The 21,834-nt window shown below is 46.9% G+C and overlaps 1 protein-coding gene and 1 pseudogene across 1 annotated transcript; one reads left to right on the forward strand and one right to left on the reverse strand.

The window, feature by feature from the left end:
* The first annotated feature begins 1,361 nt into the window (after positions 1–1,361).
* Gm525 (predicted gene 525) lies at positions 1,362–20,585 on the forward strand. Its single transcript, NM_001033266.2, has 4 exons — positions 1,362–1,526; positions 2,510–2,610; positions 16,077–16,212; positions 20,407–20,585. The coding sequence occupies exons 1-3, from the start codon at positions 1,472–1,474 to the stop codon at positions 16,191–16,193; spliced, it is 273 nt and encodes a 90-aa protein (NP_001028438.1). The 5' UTR covers positions 1,362–1,471; the 3' UTR covers positions 16,194–16,212; positions 20,407–20,585.
* Positions 14,569–14,672, reverse strand: Gm22534 (annotated as a pseudogene).
* Positions 20,586–21,834: the final 1,249 nt, after the last annotated feature.

A 21,834-nucleotide genomic window follows, 5' to 3' on the forward strand; every position in this document is an offset into this window, starting at 1 on the left:
AGACACTGCTCTGGCCCTGAGGAAAGGTTCCTTTGGTCTCACAGTGTAGGGGGTTCTAGCATGTGACTGATTGTCCCTCTTTGGATTGGACACGTGGGTGGTGAGTCAGCATATCATGGCAGGAGCACAGAATGGAACAGATCTTGTCATGATCCAGGTGCAAAAGAGAAAGAGGAGTAGAGCCAGGTCCCAGGTCCTCCCCACCAAAAGCCTCGGCTGTTCTAAAACTCATGATGTTTAACAGCTGGCCTCAAGCTCATAGAGATCCGCCTGCCTCTTCCTTTCGGGTTCTGAGATTAAAGTCATGCACCACTATATCTGGGCTAGGTTCCACATTTTAAAGGTTGTCCCCTCCCCCAGTACTGGCCTATTGGGGTCTACGCCTTTGACACATGGGCCTTTATGAGCAGTTGGCATCTAACCTACAGCATCATCATGAGAACACGCAGCGTTAGGTGTGAAGACAGATTTAGATTCTCCCTCGATACTTACCTATGAACCTGGACTAGATTTTATCATCTCTGGATCTTAATTCCCTTACTTTTAAGGAAGAGATGGCTAATAGTGAGTGGTCACACCTATGGTGTGAAGCTCATGACTTCTCACCAATGTTTCATCATACCCTATGAGGGCATGGGTTTTGTTGGCTTCTTTTCCAAGAAAGAAAGAGAGAGAGAGAGAGAGAGAGAGAGAGAGAGAGAGAGAGAGAGAGAGAGAGAGAGAGAAGTTAAGTCAGGATTTGATGGTTGGTCTCTTTGGCTCCAAAGTCAAGTGGAAAAATCTTTTTATTCCCTTCATCTTGCTCCTTGCTTGGTTCCTTACCTACGTCTGAATATCAGTGTGTGGTGTGTGTGTGTGTGTGTGTGTGTGTGTGTGTGTGTGAACTTAGATGGATGGATTTTTGGGAAAATGTCATAAAATATGCAAATAGAAGAGACAATTAGGGCTGGTGAGATGGCTTAGTGAGCAAAGGTGCTTGCTGCCAAGCCGGACAACCTGAGTTCAATCTCCAAGACCTACACAGTGGAGGGAGAGGACTGACGCCCACAAACTGGCCCCTGACTTATGTCCTTCCATGGAGGCATGTAAGTGCCCACATACACACACACACCCATACACATAAAATAATTAAATGTCAAAAGAGAGATGGATGCTATCTCAGTGAAACAAAACAAAACACCCATTTCAGAAACAATTACAGAATGCACTAGGTAGACCTGTTTACACGAAATGAATGCTCTCCAAGCCGCACTCAGGAGGTCACATTTCCTGTCTCAGGATGAAAATTCGCAGGAATTCGGAGGGAAATATTTTAGCAGTTATTATTGCAAATTCAGAGTCAGATGTGCTTAGCCTCACAAGGCAGACTGTGTTAGCGGAAGTCTACACAGCATTGGATCTGACAGGCCCCCGCTTTTAAGTAGGTAGGACGGGTCTGGAGAGCGCAGTCAGCTGAGAGGAGCCTGGCATCATGGAGAAGCTGTTTGTCTTGGTCTTTGCTCTCGCCCTGCTGGCTTTCTCCTCAGGTAGGTTCTCCTCTCCCCAAGGGTCCGACCTATTTTTACACTGACATAATGATATATAGTGTATATTGACATTTTTCTGCGCTCTCTTTTTGTAAGAGCAAGCTTGTAGAATTATTATTTGTTAAAGGGAGGTAAATTCCCTTAATTGAAAAGTCTTAAAAAGTGTTTGAGAACTATTTTAAAAGAGGCTGACAAGCTTTCAATTGCGTCTTCTTCTAAAGTTCGTATGGGATCACAGAAGTTTTATATTCTCTTATTGTGCTAATATCTTTTAATATTTGCATGTGATTACCCTCTCCTCATTAATAATTTTGTGACCATACCTTCTCAGTGCGATGTGTGAAGACCAGGTTTAACGCATTCTTACTGCCACAGACAATAGAACAGGAAATAAATAAATATATATATGTATATATATGTATATATATATATATATTAAAACCATATTCAGGGCTGGGGGTGTAGCTCAGTTGGCAGAGTCCTTGCCCAGCATCTGCGAAGAAGCCCTGAGCTTAGTCTCAGGATGACATTAACTGGCATGGTGGTAAACAACTGTAATTTATTGTAGTATTCAGAAGGATCCGAAGGTCAAGTTCCTCCCAGCTAGACATGGAGTTCAAACCTGGCCAGCCGCAAAACCTTGTCTCAAAACACACAGAAGCAAGCAAGCTAGCTAGCAAGCAAGCAAGCAAGCAAGCAAGCAGCACAACAAAACAAAACAAAGAAAAATCAAGCCGCATGTTACATAAATGTCCACTTCAAATAAATGGGCTATTGCAGGGAGTGCGGTAGATCTAAACCCCGAGTTTTTGCTCTGAGTTAACTAGAATAGAAACAATGTAAAATTTCTGAGTCCTCAGAAATGCCACATCCTTTGGGACAGACTTCTTTTTGTATTTTAAAGGAGATTAGACTTGCAAATCCTCTTGGGAATACTAAGGTGGAGTGTGGAATCTCTCAAATGCTTTTCCTGCTTTTTCCAGATGCCTCCCCGATTCTGACAGAAAAGCAGGCAAAACAGCTCCTGAGGTCCAGGCGACAGGACAGGCCCAACAAACCTGGATTCCCGGACGAGCCCATGCGGGTGAGCGCCTGGCCCGGGCAATTTTATAGAGCTCGTTATCTTCTAAATGGGCATTCATTCGGGGCTGGTCGCAGGGTAGGCTGTGAGATGGACCGTTCTGTTACAGACGCAGGAGTAAGACGTGTGATCTCCACTCCTGGAGATGCTGGCTTTAACCACCTACTTAACACAGAAATAGCAGGATCCACAGGGATGTGGAGCGTGTGTCCTAGCGTCCTGAGTGGGCTGCCCTGCATCTCCCTCCTCCGATCTGCTTGTTCAGGAGCTGTTTGCTCTCTTTGGCCGATGCCAACCCACTGCCTGCCTCTTGGACCCCAGGCCAACTAGACTAGCATCCCCAGCCAGCGATGGCCTCCCTGGGCAGAATCTTCATAGCAGCTGCCCCTGGTTACAGATTTTGTCCTCAGCTCTGCCCTTGCAGGGTTATGCTGTTTTCTCAAATCATCTTTTTGAACCCAGGGCATCTGTGATAGTTAATATTGTCCACTTAAGAGGATCTAGAATCACCTTCAAGACAAGCCTCTGGGTTTGTCTGTGAGAGTTTTAAGACTCAGCTAACTGAGGTGGGGAAAGGCACATTCTAAATGTAAGCAGCACCATTGAATGGACTGGTTCTAGACAGCCATTAAGAAAAACAGAAAGTAATCTAATCCGGGCGTCAGCTTTTATTTATTTTTTAATCGTATATATTTTTAATTTTTTTTGAAATTATAATGTAATTGCGTTATTCCCCTCTCGCATACCTCCCCCTTTCTCTCTCTCAACTTCATGGCCTCCTTTTCTTTCTTTCTCCCTCCTCCCCAATACAGGGTTTCAGCCTGTGCTATGTATAACAGCCCTGGAACTCATTTTGTAGATCAGGCTGGCCTCAAACTCACAGAGATCTACCTGCTAAAGTGGGGTTAAATGCATGGGCTACCATGCTCTACTTTTCTTTAATTGTTCACACACACACACACACACACACACACACACACACACACACACACACACATAAATACAGAAATACAACTTGCTCAGTCGTATCTATGTAATCTCAGGGCTAACAACTTGGTATTAGATAAACCTGTTAGGGAGGGCTTGTCCCTGGAGAAGACCGTGTCTCCCCCTCTCAGAATTCCCCGGATGCCTACAGTTCTTTGTCTAGGGTTGAAGTCTCCCGAGTTCTTCTTCCACGTTAGCATGTCCGTCGGTGTCTTCCTTGTTCAAGTTTTGTTTGGAAGGCCATGTTGACCAGATTTCACGGATGCAAGCTTTCTGGAGTTGCTAGGACACACAGTTTCACAGCAAACTCTCAGTTCCTCTGGCTCTTACAGTCTCTCTGGTTCCTCTTCTGTAATGGTCCCCGGCCCCTTAGGTACAGGAATTGTGTGGAGATGTATCAGCTGGGCTGGGTCATTTCTTTTTACTTCCTGGTGGTGGCAGCAATATGACCAGTAGTCTCAGAGTCCCTCTGCCCTGCCCCCCTCCACCATGTACCAACAAACAGTGAAGGAAAATAAATCTCCCTCAAGTTGTATATTTTATCACAACAAAAAGGAAAGAAATTACACAGCCCTCTTTCCTGCTTTCACTTTGGGTGTTTAGTACAGGATGTGAGACCTCGGCAGGCTGGTCCAGTCTCTGTTTTGGGACCTATCTTGGTTCCTGCTGTGGATGGCCGGAAGCACTTTGGATATTTATGGTATTTCTGCGTCATGCAGGTGAAAGTTGATCACAAGGCACCAGCAAGCTCGGGGAGTCTGGACATGATTGTCTGGCTGTATCTCTGTGGTTCAGGTTGGTTTCTTTGTTGGGCCCCTGATTCTTCTGTTGAGGCTCCCAGGGACCTGGAACCACGTTTACCTTCTCTCAATGCAGACTCCATGTGCATAATTTGATATTTAAAAGACTTTTTCTCTATATAATTTTTAAAAGATTTGTTTATTGTATGTATATGAGTACACTGTCACTGTCTTCAGACACACCAGAAGAGAGCATCAAATCCCATTACAGATGGTTGTGAGCCACCATGTGGTTGCCAGGAATTGAACCTAGGTCCTCTGGAAGAGCAGTCAGTGCTCTTAACCACTAAGCCATCTCTCCAGCCTCCCCACTGCCCCCCAAAGACTTTTACTGGGCTGGAAATGTATCTCAGTGGTAGAATGCTTGTCTGGAACCAAGGTCCTAGATTTGCTGGCCAGCATTGAAAGAAAAACAACAACAACAAAAAAAAAAGACGGTAAATGCTTTTGACGTAGGTCGAACTAGATTTGAATCTTTCTGTTCACTTTGCTTCTTCTCTCATTCTTCGTTTGTTTTATATTTACTTATTTAGTGATGCGCGTGTGCACATGGAGGCAGAGGGCCACTTGTTGGAGCTGGGTCTCTCCTTCTATCATGTATGGCTCAGTCCTGAACTCAGGTTATCAGGCTTGGCAGCAAGCACTTTTACCTGCTGAGCCCTGCACATAGCTTGAATCTCTTGATTCTCTAAATGTGTATGGGGGAAGTTTCCTTACATTACTATACACCATTACCCGCAGCTGTCATTCCTGCACTGGGGATCAAATGGAGGGCCTTGAATGTGTAAAGCAAGCATTCTACCCGTAAGCTAACATCCCGATCTCTGAGGTTTTCTCTGACAGCACCTGCACCTGGCTCATCTTGAACTCTGTGGGGAAACAGCCGTGGCCCTTCCTGAGGGCTCTCCGTAGGCCTATGTGCAGGTGTTTGGACCGTTGAAGCTCAGTTTCCTGTCTCCTGTAACGGTGCGGCCCTTGGCCCTGCACTCTGCATTGTGTGGTCCTCTTGCCTCTTAGAAGCTTCTGAGTACACACACTCCTTTGCTGACACTGTGCCTCTTCCTGGCTTGGGGCCATGGCCTGCCTCAACCCCTGAGAACATACACACTGGATTTCAGAGCAAAGCATAGTGGCCCTGTGTTTGTCAGCGTGCCATGGGAATGTCAGTGAGGTCCCAGGACCAGGCAGGGTCAGGGGCTGGTGGTTAGAGCTGCACAGTGGGTGGACATCATCCATGGGCCCTTGGCTCCTGAGAGTCATGGCTTCCTTCCGATGTCCCCTTTCTCCGATGTTCCCTTTCTCTCTTTCTCTCTTGTGTTTTTTTTTTTTTTTTTTTGAGACAGGGTTTCTCAACATAGCCTTGGCTATCCTGGAACTCACTCTGTAGATCAGGCTGACCTTGAACTCACAGAGATCCACCTGACCCTGTTTCCTGAGTTCTGGGATTAAAGACCTGTGCCACCATGTCTGGCTTACACCTATGTGTTCTGAAAAAGGCTTTTGCAGAATACATGTGTCAGACTATCTGTTATTCTTTCTCCATGTTTCTCTTTGGGCCTTGACTGGAGCCCCTTGGGCTACTTGGAATGATGCCCACAGAAGGCTCTCTCAGGGTCAGGTTGAGTGTCCCTGGGACATCATTGCAACATGGTTGGGGTTTGGTGTTGCACACACGGTGGAACCATCCAGGGGTTTCGAGCAGGGTTCTGATAATGATTAGGTCAGTGAATCAGAGATTCAGAATACAGAGCTTCTTAGATGCTGGCCTTCAGATGCTGTACGTGGGAAATAGCCAGGGACATTGTAGGACATATATTACATCTCCTTGTCATGGACTTAGTGGACTTGGGCAAATGAGTACAGTTGACAGCTTTGGTGGGGGGGGGGCATGTGCCCCTGGAAACTAAGCCTGGAGACCCGTGTGCTTACTGTCAACTTATGTAGCTGAAACATTGACTAGTGGGGTTGTCCTATGGGTCGTCTTATGTTGTTTCTTGCTAAGTGACTGGCTAGAAGAAAACTGGTTCAGAGAACAGAGAAGCCATGGAAGAAGATAATGGGTGGCGCTTTAGGGATGTGTGTTGATTCAAAATAAAAACACTTGTGGAGATTTGCAGTCTCTCCTCATGAAGGGCTAGGTGCGGTGTTTGCCATTGTGACCCTTGGCTTCAACACTGAACAGGCTGGCGTGTGCAGAGTCACAGGCTTATTGGACACAGGTTCAAATTACCCATGCACACCGTGGCCTTGACTGTTTGAAGCAGTTCCTGTGTGTTTCCTGCCCCTGACCACGCGCTAGTGATGCTCAGGCTAGCGTCTGCCTGGGGGAAGCAGGGGGAACAGGACCCTTAATGGAGGAAGTTGGGGGCCTGGAGGGAAAAGGAACAGATATTAAGAGGGAGAGAGAAGGCCCTGGGTGAGGTGGGAGACTTTAAATGTATGGAGGCAGCCAGGATGCAAGTGGATAAGGACCACTGTGTGGGGAAGATAGAGAGAGAGGCCAGAGAGAGGGGCAGGTGGATGGTCCCTAGTCTAGGAAACAGCTGACACCCGGGTCTGAATACACTTGGCCTTGGGTTTGAAGCTAGTTTCGCAGCGTGCTGTTTCCTCCGCAATCCCCAACCACAAGAAGCCATCAGTGTTAGCGGGTTTCTGGAAGGAACTGATACTGGCAGGTGATACACAGTGGGGGTGATCGTGGCTGCCAAGAGAGGAAAGTCACCCCTAGAATCTAGAAGCTGCTGTCGTAGAGCAGCAGGCCGTGACTGGCTGTGACGGTTGTTTATCATTAACTCGCCTCCAGATTTTTGGAGATTTGGGAGAGTAGGGTCTGGACTTCATGAACATGGGGTGGGAGCTCCCCGAGGGCTGGCAGTTCATTTAGGTAGATTTGACTGAGTTGTCACGGTGACTCTACTGTGTCAGAGGACTTGGGGGCCTAATGGAGCCTCATGGAGCTTACTAGACCAACCCCATAACCCAACCCTGTTTGTAGACAATAGCAAGAAGATGGTGCTACGGGAAGAGAGAGCAGGCATGAAGACGGGGCTATGGGAAGAGAGAGCAGGCATGAAGACAGGGCTATGGGAAGAGAGAGCAGGCATGAAGACGGGGCTACGGGAAGAGAGAGCAGAACAGAAAAGCAGTTTGAAGCCGAAATGTCCCCACAGGATCATGTTTTGAATATTTGTTCCTCAGCTGGCACCGAGACCTGGCTGGTGGTGGAAGAAAAACAAAGCAAACACCCCCAAAACAAAAGGGGTATACCTCTGAAAGTTAGACCTGGCCCCTGGTTCCTGCCTTGCTTTATCTGTTCCTCGGTTCCTCATGACAGGAACTCACACACTCTGTTGCCTTGACCTGATACCGGTGATGTCTTCCCCACCTAGAGGGACTAAATAAATTCTAAAACTGTGGGCCAAAATAAATCTTCCATAGGTCTTTTAAAGATCTATTTATTTATTTTATGTATATAAGTACACTGTAGCTGTACTGATGGTTTTGAGCCACCGTGTGGTTTCTGGGAATTCAGAACCTCTGCTTGCTCATGTCGGCCCCTCTTGCTCCAGTCAGCCCTGCTTGCTCCAGTTAGCCCTGCTTGCTCCAGTCAGTCAGCCCTGCTTGCTCATGTCGGCCCCACTTGCTCCAGTCAGCCCTGCTTGCTCCAGCCTAAAGATTTATTTATTATTATATCTAAATACATGGTAGCTGTCTTCAGACACACCAGAAGAGGGCATTGGATCTTATTACAAGTGGCTGTGAGCCACCATGTTGTTTCTGGGAACTGAACTCAGGACCTCTGGAAGAGCAGTCAGTGCTCTTAATCACTGAGCCATCTCTCCAGTCCCCTAAATCTTCTTTTAAAAAAGATTTTATCTATATTTTCAGTTGTTCATATTTGCCTGTACCTGTGTGGGGTTATGTGCATGTGGATGCAGGTGCCCCAAAAAAGTCAGGGGTAAGAGATTCCCCTGGAGATGCAGTAAGAGGTGGTTGAGAGCTACCCATCATGGGCACCGGGAACTGAACTCTGGTCCTCTGGGAGAGTGGTAAGTGTTCTTAACCGTTGGACTGTCTGTCCAACCCATATCATTCCTAGGTACTGAGATCATAATGATGTGAGAGGAACCAACACGGAATGACTTCTGCCCCGCAGGAGAGGGGTTATAGCCCTGTTGGCTTTTTCTTTTCTTTCCCAGCACACCTGGCTTCTCTGGCTCTGGCGCTCTGGTTGCTAAGTCTCTTAGGACCTCCATACCAAAAACTTCCCACCCCCTCTGCCCCCCATTTCTCCTTCTGTTTCATGGCTCTGCAGCTGGGTTCCCTCTGCCAGATTCTTAGCATTATGCTGCTTAATGCCAGAGTATCCCGGGCTCTGCCTTCCCGGTTCTCCAGTCCTGTGGCTTGACTCTTACCTCTTTACCAAAGACATGGCAGCAGGCTTCTGCCTGCCGCCTGACCTCTCTCAGGAGCTCTGGACTGGTTTCATCCAACTTCCCTAACTGTGCTTGAATATCTAATAGGCATCTCTGATGTCACGGCTCCAAAAGGAAGTTCTGATTTTTTACTCACAATGGCTACTGCTCTAGCCTTCCACATTGGGGTGCGTGGCACCACCCCCAATTCTGGAGCCCGGCTCCTCATCCTCCAATGTCCTCGTGACAGCTATGAGTAGGACAAGCAGTAGCCCTGTGGATGACATTCCTGCCTCCCCACTGAGTCCTCTCGTTCCAGCCTTTGGTTTCCTGAGGATCTATAAGCACAGAGGCCTGTTGATCCCTCATCATTATTGTCCTGACTCTGCTCCAGCCGTGCTGTGCTGTGCTGTGCTGTGCTGTGCTGTGCTGTGCTGTGCTGTGCTGTCTGTGCTGTGCTGTGCTGTGCTGTGCTGTGCTGTGCTGTGCTGTGCTGTCCTGTGCTGTGCTGTGCTGTGCTGTGCTGTGCTGTGCTGTGCTGTCCTGTGCTGTGCTGTGCTGTGCTGTCTGTGCTGTGCTGTGCTGTGCTGTGCTGTCTGTGCTGTGCTGTGCTGTGCTGTGCTGTCCTGTGCTGTGCTGTGCTGTGCTGTGCTGTGCTGTGCTGTGCTGTGCTGTCTGTGCTGTGCTGTGCTGTGCTGTGCTGTGCTGTGCTGTGCTGTGCTGTCTGTGCTGTGCTGTGCTGTGCTGTGCTGTGCTGTGCTGGGCTGGGCTGTGCTGTGCTGGGCTGGGCTGTGCTGGGCTGTGCTGTGCTGTGCCTCCACCATGTCAAGCGAAGGACCCTCCTTGGCCAGCTCACCTGCTTGCAGGGGTGGTAACTAGGTCGTGCTTAGGCTTTTTCTGCAGTGTGGTACAGAATAACACAATTCCATTCAACACAATGTATTCCAGCTCGTTAAATATTAAGTGATGTGCCTTAGAGTCGTATTACAACGTACTTGCTCTTTTTCTGAACAATGTGCATTTTAGGTATTAACCCTATGTGATAAAACTCTCCACACATGGGGCTGGGGAAATGGCTCAGAGGTTAAGAGCACTTGTCTGCAGTCTGTAACTCCAATCTTAGGGGATTCATTGCCGTGCTGTCTTCTGGCCTCTGAGGGCACCAGGCATGCACATGGGGCATGGACATACATGCAGGCAAATAACCATACACATACGGCAATGAAATAAAACTCATCATACACTTGTGTGTTTTTCAGGTTCAGTGGAAAAAAAAAAAAGAAAATTCTCAGAGTTTCATATGCTTTCCATTATACTAGGTACTGCCAAATTGTAACAAGGTCTGCCCTCAGTGTGTATAAGATCTCTCTCTCTCTCTCTCTCTCTCTCTCTCTCTCTCTCTCTCTCTCTCTCTCTCTCTCTCTTTCTCTCTTTCTCTCTCTCTCTGACAGGGTCTCACTATGTAGCTCTGGCTGGCTTGAACTTGCTAAGTAGGTCAGACTGATTTCAAACCCAGAAATACACCTTCTTCTGCCTTCTGAGTGCTAGGATTAAAGATGTGCGTCACCGTGCTCAGTGGCTTAGTCAGGGTTTTTATTGCTGCACAAAACATCATGACCAAGAAGCAAGTCGGGGAGGAAAAGGGTATATTTAGCTTACACTTCCACATTGCTGTTCATCACCAAAGGAACTCACACAGGGCAGAAACCTGGAGGCAGGAGCTGATGCAGAGGCCATGGAGGGGTGCTGCTTACTAGATTGCTTCCTCTGGCTTGCTCAGCTTGCCTTCTTAGTGAACCCAGGACCGTCAGCCTAGGGATGGCCCCACCCACAATGGACCCTCCCACCCTGGTCACTAATTGAGAAAATGCCTTACAGTTGGATCAAGGGAGGTTCCTTTCTCTGTGTGTCAAGTTGACACACAAAACCAGCCAGCATGCCCAGCATCTTATACTCCTTTAAAACTTATTTATTATTTTTGTGCTTGTGCATGATGAGTGCTGTGGGTGAACTACGGTGCTTATCTGGTGGTCAGAGTTTGTGGAGTTGGTTCTCCTCTTCCACCTTTCTGTGGGTTCCAAAGATTGGACACTGGTCACCAAACTTGTATAGCAAGCACCTTTCCCCTCTGATGTGATGCATCTTGGTAGCCCACTTCCCTCTACTCTTTTTTTTTTTTTTTGGTTTTTCCAGACAGGGTTTCTCTGTGTAGCCCTGGCTGTCCTGGAACTCACTCTGTAGACCAGGCTGGCCTCGAACTCAGAAATCTGCCTGCCTCTGCCTCCCGAGTTCTGGGATTAAAGGCGTGCGCCACCACTGCCTGGCTGCTGTAATGGACTGTGGTAAAGTAGCAATTTATTTATTTAAAGATTTATTTATTTATTTTATGTATAGGAGTATACTGTAGCTGTATAGATGGTTGTGAGCCATCATGTGGTTGCTGGGAATTGAACTGAGGACCTCTGCTCACTCACCAGGCCAAGACTCTCCCTCCCCCTCCCCCTCCCCCACCCTCTGTCTATCTCTGACTGATACCTAGAGATCAGGATGTAAAGCTCTCAGCTACTGCTCCATGGCTGTGCCTGTCTCTTTCCCACCATGGTTATCATAGATTAACTGTAAGCAAGCTTCAGTTAAATGCTTTCTTTCATAAGAGTTACCTTGGTCATGGTGTCTCTCCACCCCACAGGCATTACACCATTTCGTGTTCTCATAATAAGAAGGGAAAGCACAACCCAATAAGCTATGTTGAGAGCTGAGGGTGTGTGTGTGTGTGTGTGTGTGTGTGTGTGCGTGTGCGCGTGTCTGTGTGTCTGTACGTGTGCATGCACGCATGTGTGTGACAGACTACATTTACAAAGCTTTTATTATAGTGTATTGTTTTATTTTTGTGTGTGTGTACATTTGTGCTTTTTCGTGTATTCTTGTGTGTGTGTGTAGGCCAGGGTCAACCTTGAGTATCATTTTTTCAGGAGCTGTCTGCCTTGCATTTTGAGATAGGGTCTCTTGTAGGCCTGGAGTTCCCCAAGTAGGTTAGACAGGCTGGCCAGTGAGCCCAGAGGTCTGCCTGACTTAGTGTCTCCAGCACTGGGAGTAAAAGTATACACCATGATGCCTGGGGTTTTAAATGTGGCTTCTGGGGAGCGAGCTTAGGATCTCATGCTCTCGAGGCAGGGACTTTACCAATGGAACTCTCTGATCTGCCAGCTTTCTATTTTATTATTATGGATAAGTTCAGTAACTTTCTCCATAGACAGACCCAGACCCACCCAGCCTCTCCTGAGGCAGGCCCTTCCCTGAGTGGAGGTAAGGGCTTTGCTGACAAGAGTTACCTCTCCAGCTCTGTAGCATAACATTTGAGTTATTCTATTTTATAATTAAGTATTGTCATTGACTTCTTGCTTGGTCCAGTTTGTAAATTAAACTTCATTATAGGCCTTTGCGAATAGGAAAAAATACGGTCTGTGGAAATTCAACACCAGTTGCGTTTTCAGACATCCACTAGGGGGCGCTAGAAGATATCTCCTGTGGATGGAGAGACTGTCTTACTCATGTACAAAACAATGCTGTACATGTCACTAAACATATCCGTGTGAAAGCGGATTTCTAGAAAAAGGCTCAGAGAGATAATGGGTTAACTGTCAACCCTGTCATCTCGCTGAGTATTGAAGCTAGTGCTTTGGTGATCTTTATATTTAATACTTAAATTTTTGTTTATTTAAAAAGATTATTTAAAAAATTTTTTAATTATGCCTTTGTGTGCTTGTCTGTGTGTGGGTATGTATGCATGTGTGTGTATGTGTATACATGTGTATATATCTGAGTTCCGGGAACTGAACTTGGGTCTTTTGCAGGGACACTATGTGTTCTTAATCACTGAGCCACTCCAGCCCTCAATTTTGACATTGATTGCCTTATTAGATTGTTCTAAATCGCTTTAGGAGATGGACAGTTTGTTTCACTTCAGAGCCTCCAGAACCAAGCCAATGACCGGTGTGGCGAGGTTGGGTGGGGGTGTGTGTACTCAGCAGGATAGAATTTTTTCTTGAGTGTATCTCAAGGAAATCTCTTCAGTTGCCTCAATTAAACTCATTAAGATCCTCTCATCTTTCCAAGTCTTAGGGAAGAATTTGTTTGCCCATTGCCAGGCAGAACCAGGCAAATTCTTTAAGAAGGATGACATTCAGGCTTCTGCAATGTCCTTTGTGATCATCTCTGTTTATAAGTGCTCCTGTGCCCTGGGGATTTGCCTTCCTGGGAAGCTGGGATGTCTTTGGCTTGTCTTCCTTTCAGGTGTGCTCTTACTGGGTGCAGATAAATCACACTGGCTTTATGGTAAGTGGCCTTTGTAAATATGCTTTCATGTTTAGCACCATGACGACTGTCCCAGGAACTCCACTCCCCTTGTTCCCATGATCTCAAAGATGGTTCAGAATAGCTGAGATGTCAGCGCATACTGGCTTTCCTGGGACGCGGAGCCTTCGGGGGAATCCAGGACAGTTAACTTCTGAGCCATCCTCCAGTCTGCGTGATTACCTTTGACTAATGAGCAAAATAAATTCTCCCGAATGTCAATGGACCTGTAATCCTGCCCAAATGTCATAGGAAAGGATGGAGACATCTTGGAAAGAGTTCACGCCTTGATAGGCTGTTTGCTATGTCATTCTTGGGTCAGGTCAGGCTCTGCTGGGCATCTCATTTCATTATCATGCCACTCCAGGGAGGGTCTAAGTGTAGTTTCCATTCCAATTACTGGGAAAAGATTCACTTTAAATCATTACAATGAGCATTTGACATGGAACACAAATATGAGTTTTTGTTTTTGTTTAATTTCTTCCCTCCCTGGAGAAGGGAATCTAAAGAAATGAAAACCTGTTTTCCATCTCCCTCTCCTTTCTTAGTCCAGGAACATTTGAGAGGGTCATTAGTACTGGGTCATTTCTGACTCGGCCAATGCAATTGTTGAATTTGTGGTTTTTAGCTGATTTGTAGTTGGGCTTTTCATCTTTGACTAATGACTGCTTTCAGGCCTTTGTGGCAGATTCATTTCCCCAACATTTAAAATAAATACTGAAGTGTCATGGAAACCGGTGCTGGCTTCTTTCTTGTTCTCAGTGTGTGTCTATTTTGGTGGCTTTTCTTCAGTGATGACTTCAGCTGCTGTGAGACAGACACTGACTTTTGCTTTTATGTAGATTTGGCTATTATAGCAAAGACAATCGACACAGACAGCGAGGGACCCTCCAAGGAGGCATCAGTGAGACAGAAAGCAACCTCTTCATGTATTCATTTATATATCTCTTCAGCGAGCGGTACTGAGGCCCTACTGTGTACCAGGCGCTAAACCACACACTTGGTGTACCGTGGCTGTTGTCCTAAAAAAACAAACGTACAAATAAAACCTACCCTGGGCTGGGTAGCATGTGCCATAGTCCTAGCTCTTCAGAAGACCAAGGTAGAGAATCCTCGGAGCCTGGGATTTGTTTGTTTTTGAGACCCTGGTTCTCTCTGTAGCCCTCTCCCTACTTAAAAATTACTTTATGGACTTCTTTTTATTTTATGTGTAGAGGTGTTTTGCTTGCATGTATGTATGTATGTATGTATGTATGTATGTATGTATGTATGTATGTGCACCATGTGTGCGAGGTGTTCCTAGAGGTCAAAACATAGATCTAATCTGCATATGAAAGAGAACACGAGCTGTTTGTCTTTCTGAGCCTGGGTTGTAACCTCACTCAGTATAAGTTTTTCCGGTTCTGAAAAAGCAGTAGATGCTACAAAGTGGGTGGGAATGGTTTATCTGTGTGTGTGTGCCTTAGGCCCCTGTCAAGAGGAATGTTAAGCATCTCGTTCCACAGAATACTTCATTTCTTTTTCTTTTCCTTTTCTTTTTCTTTGAGGTGGGACCTCACATTAAGCCTAGGCTGGCCTGGAATCTATTGTTGCTTGGCTGGCCTTGAATGTATGGTGATTCTCCTGTCTCGGCTTGCAGTATGCTGGGTTTACATACAGCACACAGCCATCACGTCTGGCTTTTCTATGAGTGTGTGTTCACTTATATGATGTACGTGCGTGAATGTTTTCCTATGCAGCGATGCCTGGACAGCTGTGTGCACAAGTAAGCCAGAGGTCCTCAGCTGCTCTCCACCTGTGCTTTTGAGATAGGGGCTCTCACTGAAGCCAGAGTTCAGCAAGCCTCAGGATCCTTCTGTCCTTGACCCATCAGTGCTGGAATTATGGGCATGCACTATCATGCCTGTTTTTGTTTAGTGCAGGGGCTGGGAACTGAACTCGGGTCCTATTTTCTAGCTTCATCCCCTTTTTTCTTTTCTTTTTTCTTTTTTTAAAAAGATTTATTTATTTATTTTATATATGTAAGCACACTGTAGCTATCTTCAGACACACCAGAGGAGGGCATCTGATCTCATTACTGGTGGTTGTGAGCCACCATGTGGTTGCTGGGATTTGAATTCAGGACATCTCATCTCCTCTCCCCTCCCCTCCCCTCCCCTCTTCTCTCTCCTCTCCCCCCCCCCCCTCTCTGTTTCTCTGAAACAGGGTTTCTCTGTGTAACAGTTCTGGCTATCCTAGAACCTCTTTGTAGACCAGGCTGACCTTGAACTCACAGAGACCCACCTGCCTTTGCCTCCTGAGTGCAGGGATTAAAGGCATGCGCCACCACAGCCAGCACACCTTTCTTCTTTTTGAAGAATTGTTTAGTGCTGGCTGTAGAGTTCCTAGAGGACATTTTCAAAACATCAAAACTTCAAACTGGGCCCTCTGTTAAAGGCTTTTCAGTGCTGTAGGAAGGCTTAAGATATTTTTGATATAGGCACGTATCAAAAGCATTTAATCTCATCACAAATACTATATTACTAAATATGTTCACTCTCTCCCATGGTGAAATACCACTTTTTTGGTTAACAGCCACTTTTTTTTTTTTTTTTAGCGTTACTTAAAAATATTTTTGTGGTTCTGTTTCACACACCCTTTGGAGTGAGTCACACCTCATGGTTATAGCATCCAGGGTCCTTTCTGAGTGGGGTTGACCCCTGCAGACTGCCCTCCTTTGGTTCCCTTGCTGGCTGGCTTCTCATTGGACTGTGTGAAAGCCTGAGGTAAGAAGGGGGCCAGCTGGGTGTGTGCCACACAACTTTTGATTCCAGCATTCGGGGGCAGAAGCAGACAGATCTCTTGAGCTTGAGGCAAGCCTGGTCTATGTAGTGAGTTCCAGGAGCCTCTCAATGCTGTGTGTTTGTCTCTTCAGGAGTATATGCATCATCTCCTGGCCCTGGAGCACCGTGCTGAGGAGCAGTTTCTGGAGCACTGGCTGAATCCTCACTGCAAGCCGCACTGTGACAGGAACATTGTCCATCCTGTGTGAAGGACCTGGGGCCAGCTCGGTATGTCCTGTTGGAGAGGGTGACTATTGGAAGTATGTTCATGGTAGGGAGGTTCCTTCGGGGGCAGTGTGCTCAGAGGTCAGTGTGTCGGTTGCTCGTTGTTAAGGGAGGGTCAAGGGAGCCAGGCAAGGAGGAAATCAGGGAACTTACTGGTTACCAAGAGATCTCAGATGGGGAGGGGATGATACCCTATTTACCAGCTAGGTAAGATCTGTCTGTGCACCACAATGCTTGCAATTCATATAGAGGCCACAAGAGGGCATCAGATCCCCCTAGGACTGGAGTTACAGCAGTTGTGGGCCACCATGTGGGTGCTGGGAATTGAAACTGAGTTATCAGCCAGTGCTCTTAACAGTTGAACCATCTCTTTCCCTCTCCCAGCCCCTTCTCTACTGTAATGGTACAGCTCTGCTCCCTTCAGAATATCACCCGGTAGTTTGTAGAGCCCTCTCCCATACGCTCTGACACCTACCACCTTATTACTCTGGTGTCATTGATGGCGTGAACTTTGACCCCATTTTATGGAGGAGCTGACTGGGTATTATGGAGCACCCAGGCACTGAAAGGGCTGGTATGGAATGAATGCAGACTGTTGCTTGGTCCTGTCCAAGATGCTCCTGGGAGGCAGCCTTGCAGAGGGCGAGAGGATGTGGAAGAGAGCAAAGTTCTACTCTGGAGGATCAAGGGTTGGGCTAACTCCCCTCTTCCATTCTTTCTGGCACCAGAGCCCTGTTCCGAGTCAGCTTCCTCTGATGTGCCTGGGGTTAACTAGAGTTGTTCTGTCAGAGTTCGGGCCTTGGCAGCTTCCACAACCTGCTTGTTTTCAATAGACCAATCAAAGACACAATGGAGAAAGGCAGAAAAAGGAGACTTCTACCATGGGAGCACACTGGGGAGGGGAACAGTGGTGACTCCTATGTTCACTTTTAGGGTCCTGACTTGAGGTCTAGTTTAAGTAGAGGGATGCTTTGCTAAGGGGTCTTGGTCAAAGTGTGGTCTGTCAATCATCCATGTCTAAGCTCCAGTCTCTGCCACAAGGTGACAAGGGGACAAAATCTTGTGACATCTCTTCCTAGCAGACAGTTCCTCCTCTCGCAGGCACTGGGCTTCAGTCCTTCCGTCTCCCAGCATGGTATCCTAGAGACATTTCAATTTCTAGCGGGTTGATAGCCAAAGGAGGGACAGCCCTCCCCAGCCTCGAAGAACTTGTATGTAGACTAGGATGACCTTGAACTCCTGATCCATCTTCCCAGTGCTCCCAAGTACTGTGATTATAGGACTGTTTCACCACAGTTAGTTTTATGCAGTTCTGGGGACCAAATACAGGGCTTCATGCATCCTGGGCAGGGCTCTAACCACTGAGCTTCGTCTTCAGCTCCACAAGTGTCTCCGGGGAATGTTTATTTCTGCCAGGATGGTTGCATATGACTATGCCCCTGACTTCCAGGCTGCCATTTCCTCCTAGATCAAGGGCTTTGCTTTCCATCACAGAAAACTCTTGGTTTCTTCTAGAAAACAGAACTGTGGAGGCAGCTGGCAGCTGGCAAAGACACTTACCACTAAGACACTTGCCATTAAGTTTGATGATTTGAGTTTGAACCCTGGGACTCTCAGGGTAGGAGAGGATTCCCACACAATGTACTCTTGTGCTTTGATATCTACATCTATACTGTGACATGCATGCACAAACACACACACACACACACACACACACACACACACACACACACACACACACACACCACGCATACACTCATGCGCACGAGCACACACACAAATTCCAAAAAGGAATCAGAATTGTGGGGTGCTTAGGGGCTTAGACTCTGGCTAGAGTGGGCTGACCATTCTGCATCTTAACTTTGTAGCAAGCTACTTCTCTTTCAGTTTCTGTTTCTGCATCTATTTTTTTTTTTTTTTTTTTTTTTTTTTGGTTTTTCGAGACAGGGTTTCTCTGTATAGCCCTGGCTGTCCTGGAACTTACTTTGTAGACCAGGCTGTCCTCGAACTCAGAAATCCGCCTGCCTCTGCCTCCCAAGTGCTGGGATTAAAGGCGTGTGCCACCATGCCCGGCTATTTTTTAAAAGAGTTATATTTACTTATTTCATGTATGTGGATATACTGTTACTGTCTTCAGACACACCAGAAGGTGGCTTCAGATTCCCATTCCAGATGGTTGTGAGTCACCATGCAGTTGCTGGGAATTGAACTCAGGACCTCTGGAAGAGCAACCAGTGCCCTTAACCGCTGAGCCGTCTCTCCAGCTCTTGTTTCTGCATCTACACATTGGGATGATGTTGTCTTTGGACCTGGTCCTCAGTGAATGACTCCTCCCCCTCCTCCTCCTCTACTTCCTCCTCCTTCTTTTTTTCCTCCTCCTCCCCTCCCCCTCCTCTTCCTCTTCTTGTTGTTTTGAGACAGGGTTTCTCTGTGTAGTTCTGGCTATCCTGGAACTTACTCTGTAGACCAGGCTGGCCTAGAACTCAGAGAGATCTGCCTGTCTCTGCCTTCCAAGAGCTGGGATTACCACCACTACCTGGCAATGACTGACTTCTTAAAGGAAATCATGGGATTCCATAAAGGTGTCATTTCAGACAGCTCCCACATACATGGAGACTGGGAAGCAGTAGGGACACAGGTAGCTCAGTCTGGAATTTGGAATCAACAGCTTGTGGATCCTGAGTGTAGTAGTGTCTTACACGCGTTCGCTACCGGCCAGGAAAGACACAACAAACCGGAATCTTCTGCGGCAAAAGCTTTATTGCTTACATCTTCAGGAGCCAGAGAGCCAGAGAGAGAAAAAGAACAAGAACAAGAACAAGAAAGCAAGAGAGAGAAAAAGAACAAGAACAAGAAAGCAAGAGAAAGAATGGCAAAACCCCGTCCCTTTTAAGGAGAATTATCCTCCGCCTAGGACGTATTACTCCCAACTCTTACTTTTTTTTTTTTTTTTTTTTTCTTCTTCGGCAAAGCTTTATTGCTTACATCTTTAGGAGCAAGAAGCAAGAGCCAGAGCAAGAGAGCAAAAGGGAGAATGGCGAAACCCCGTCCCCTTTTAAGGAGAATTATTCTCCGCCTAGGACGTATTACTCCCTGATTGGCTGCAGCCCATCGGCCCAGTTGTCATCACGAGAAAGGCAGAACACATGGCGGGAAAACTGCCCCTGCACGTGTGCAGATTATGTTTACCACTTAGAACACAGCTGTCAGCGCCATCTTATAATGGCAAATGTGAGGGCGGCTCCCAACAGTAGTGAAAAGCCAGCCTGACTGCTCGTTGTTCCTCCTGTGAGATGGGGAGAGTGGCAGCCTCTCCTTTTGTTGTCCCAAGGATCCAAGAAGTTGGAGATGGCTCAGTGGTCCAGAGGGCTTGCTGCTCTCCCAGAGCGCTTGGGTTCAGTTCCCAGCACCCATGTCAGGAGGCTCACAATCTCCTATGTAACTCTAGCTCCAGGAAAATCTGATGCCCTCTTCTGGACTCCTGGCACACCTGATCTATACACATGTGTACACATACAGATACACAAATACATAAATAAATAAAACAAATCTTTTAAAATTGGTCCACACACAGGGTTTGTTTTTTTTTTTTTTTTTTAGGAGATAACAGCTGGCGGCTTCTTCTCCTCTTTCTTCCACCACCACTACCATTACTTCCACTACAACCACCATCACCACCACCATCACTACAACCATCATCATCACTATCACCACCACCACCATCACTACCACCATCACCACCACTATCAACACCACCACCATCACAACCACCACCATCACCACCATCACCACCACCTCCACCATTACCACCACCATCACCCCCCCCACCATCACCATCACCACCACCACCGACATCACCACCACCACTATCACCACCACCACCTCCACCATCACCATCACCACCACCATCACCAACCCCCCCATCACCACCATCACCACCATCACCACCACCATTATTCTAACATTATTTTCTCATTCCTTTCTTTTCCAGCAAGCAGGCTGACAGGCAGTGATCCAGAGACTGCTGGGGCAGAGAGAAGCTTACCTTCTATTTAATCTGAAGCCTTAGAAACAATGCCTTCTGACCTCAAGAACACGTGGCTCTTAGTGAGCAGGCCGGAAGTTGCCTTGGGGGGAAATAATGAACATGTATTCTGCTCCATTTTACTAACCCGTCTACATTTTGAAAACTAACAGCTTGAAGCTCCTGACGGCCTTCCTGCCAGTTCGCAAGTGTAGGCAGAACGCCAGACCTGCCTTAGAAGAGGGAAGTGCATCACGTGGGGCTGCTGAGTTTCGGGTCATCTGCGTTTTCCTTTCTTTGCTGAACTAATAAAGGCCAGTGCTTAGTCTTTCTGTGCATCTCTTTCCTATGAGGAGAGTACTGGAGAGTGAATTCCCTTGCTCATCTTTGTAAACCAAGGTCCAGGAAGCATACTAATCTTTATTTTTTAAGACTAATTTATCTTTAGTTTATGTATACGAGTGTTTGACTGTATGTACACCATGTACTGGGGAGACCAGAAAGAGGATGTTAACCCCCAAGAACGGGGGTAATAGATGGTTATGAGCCTCAGTGTGTGTGTGTGTGTGTGTGTGTTTGTGTGTGTGTGTGTGTGTGTGTGTGTGTGTGTGTACATTGAGAACTGAACCTGGGTCCTCTGCAAGAGCTGGAGGTGCTCCTAATTATTGAGCCATCTCTCCAGCCCCTATACTCTTCTTCAGTCTATGAATGGTGAGGTGGTGGGTAAGTGTGCCTGCTGCTCAGCCTGATGACCTGAGTCTGATCCCCAGGACCTACATGGGGCAAAAGAATTGACACCTGTAGATCATCCCTCATTTTGCACAAGCATGCTGAGGCATGCACACTCCCACTCATGTGCACAGATAGGATAGGCATGCACATGGAATAAATGAACATGTAGTGAAGGTGGAAAATGAAGGGGAACATGAACTCAAAGAAAATATTTGCCCAAGGTCATCCCAAAAAGAACCATCAGACAACTAAATGCAAACCTAGTCCTCCTGCAGAGGAGACGTTTCCTGTGGAAAGCTGGGTGCTTCTCTGTGCCCCACAGCCCTCAGCTGTACCTCGGTCCCAGAATTAGAGACTAAATAGTGAAAGCTGAAGCAGGGCAGGGGAGTTGCCCTGAGTGGTGTCAGGGGTGGGCCTGTTTAGGAAGAGAGTTACTGGATCTCGGCATATCAATGTGAAAGAAAGCCGGCAGGACAAAAATGGAGTCCCCTGTGTCAGCCCTACAAAGACAAAACAGTAAATAAAACTGGTAGCTTGTGCGGCAGGGTTTTCCCACATGATCGCCTGATAGTAACTGTCATGAAGAAATCTAGTAGACCTCAGACAAAGGCCACTGAAACCGTACACAGGAAGTTCTTGTGGTGGTTTGAATAGGCCTGGCCCCTATAGACTCATGTGTTTGAATGCTTGGCCATATGGAGTGGCATTATTAGGAGGTGTGGCCTTGTTGGAGTGGGTGTTGTAGGCTTATATTTTTCACAACCTACTTTAATAAGAGTTCAACCTCCTCTCTAGCCACCACCCACCAGAGGTAGTGGAAAAAAAAGGTTATTAGGATACAGGGGAAGCAGACCTGTTTAGAGATAGTT

This window comes from Mus musculus, chromosome 11 (assembly GCF_000001635.26).
Source record: "Mus musculus strain C57BL/6J chromosome 11, GRCm38.p6 C57BL/6J".
Lineage (NCBI taxonomy): Eukaryota > Metazoa > Chordata > Mammalia > Rodentia > Muridae > Mus > Mus musculus.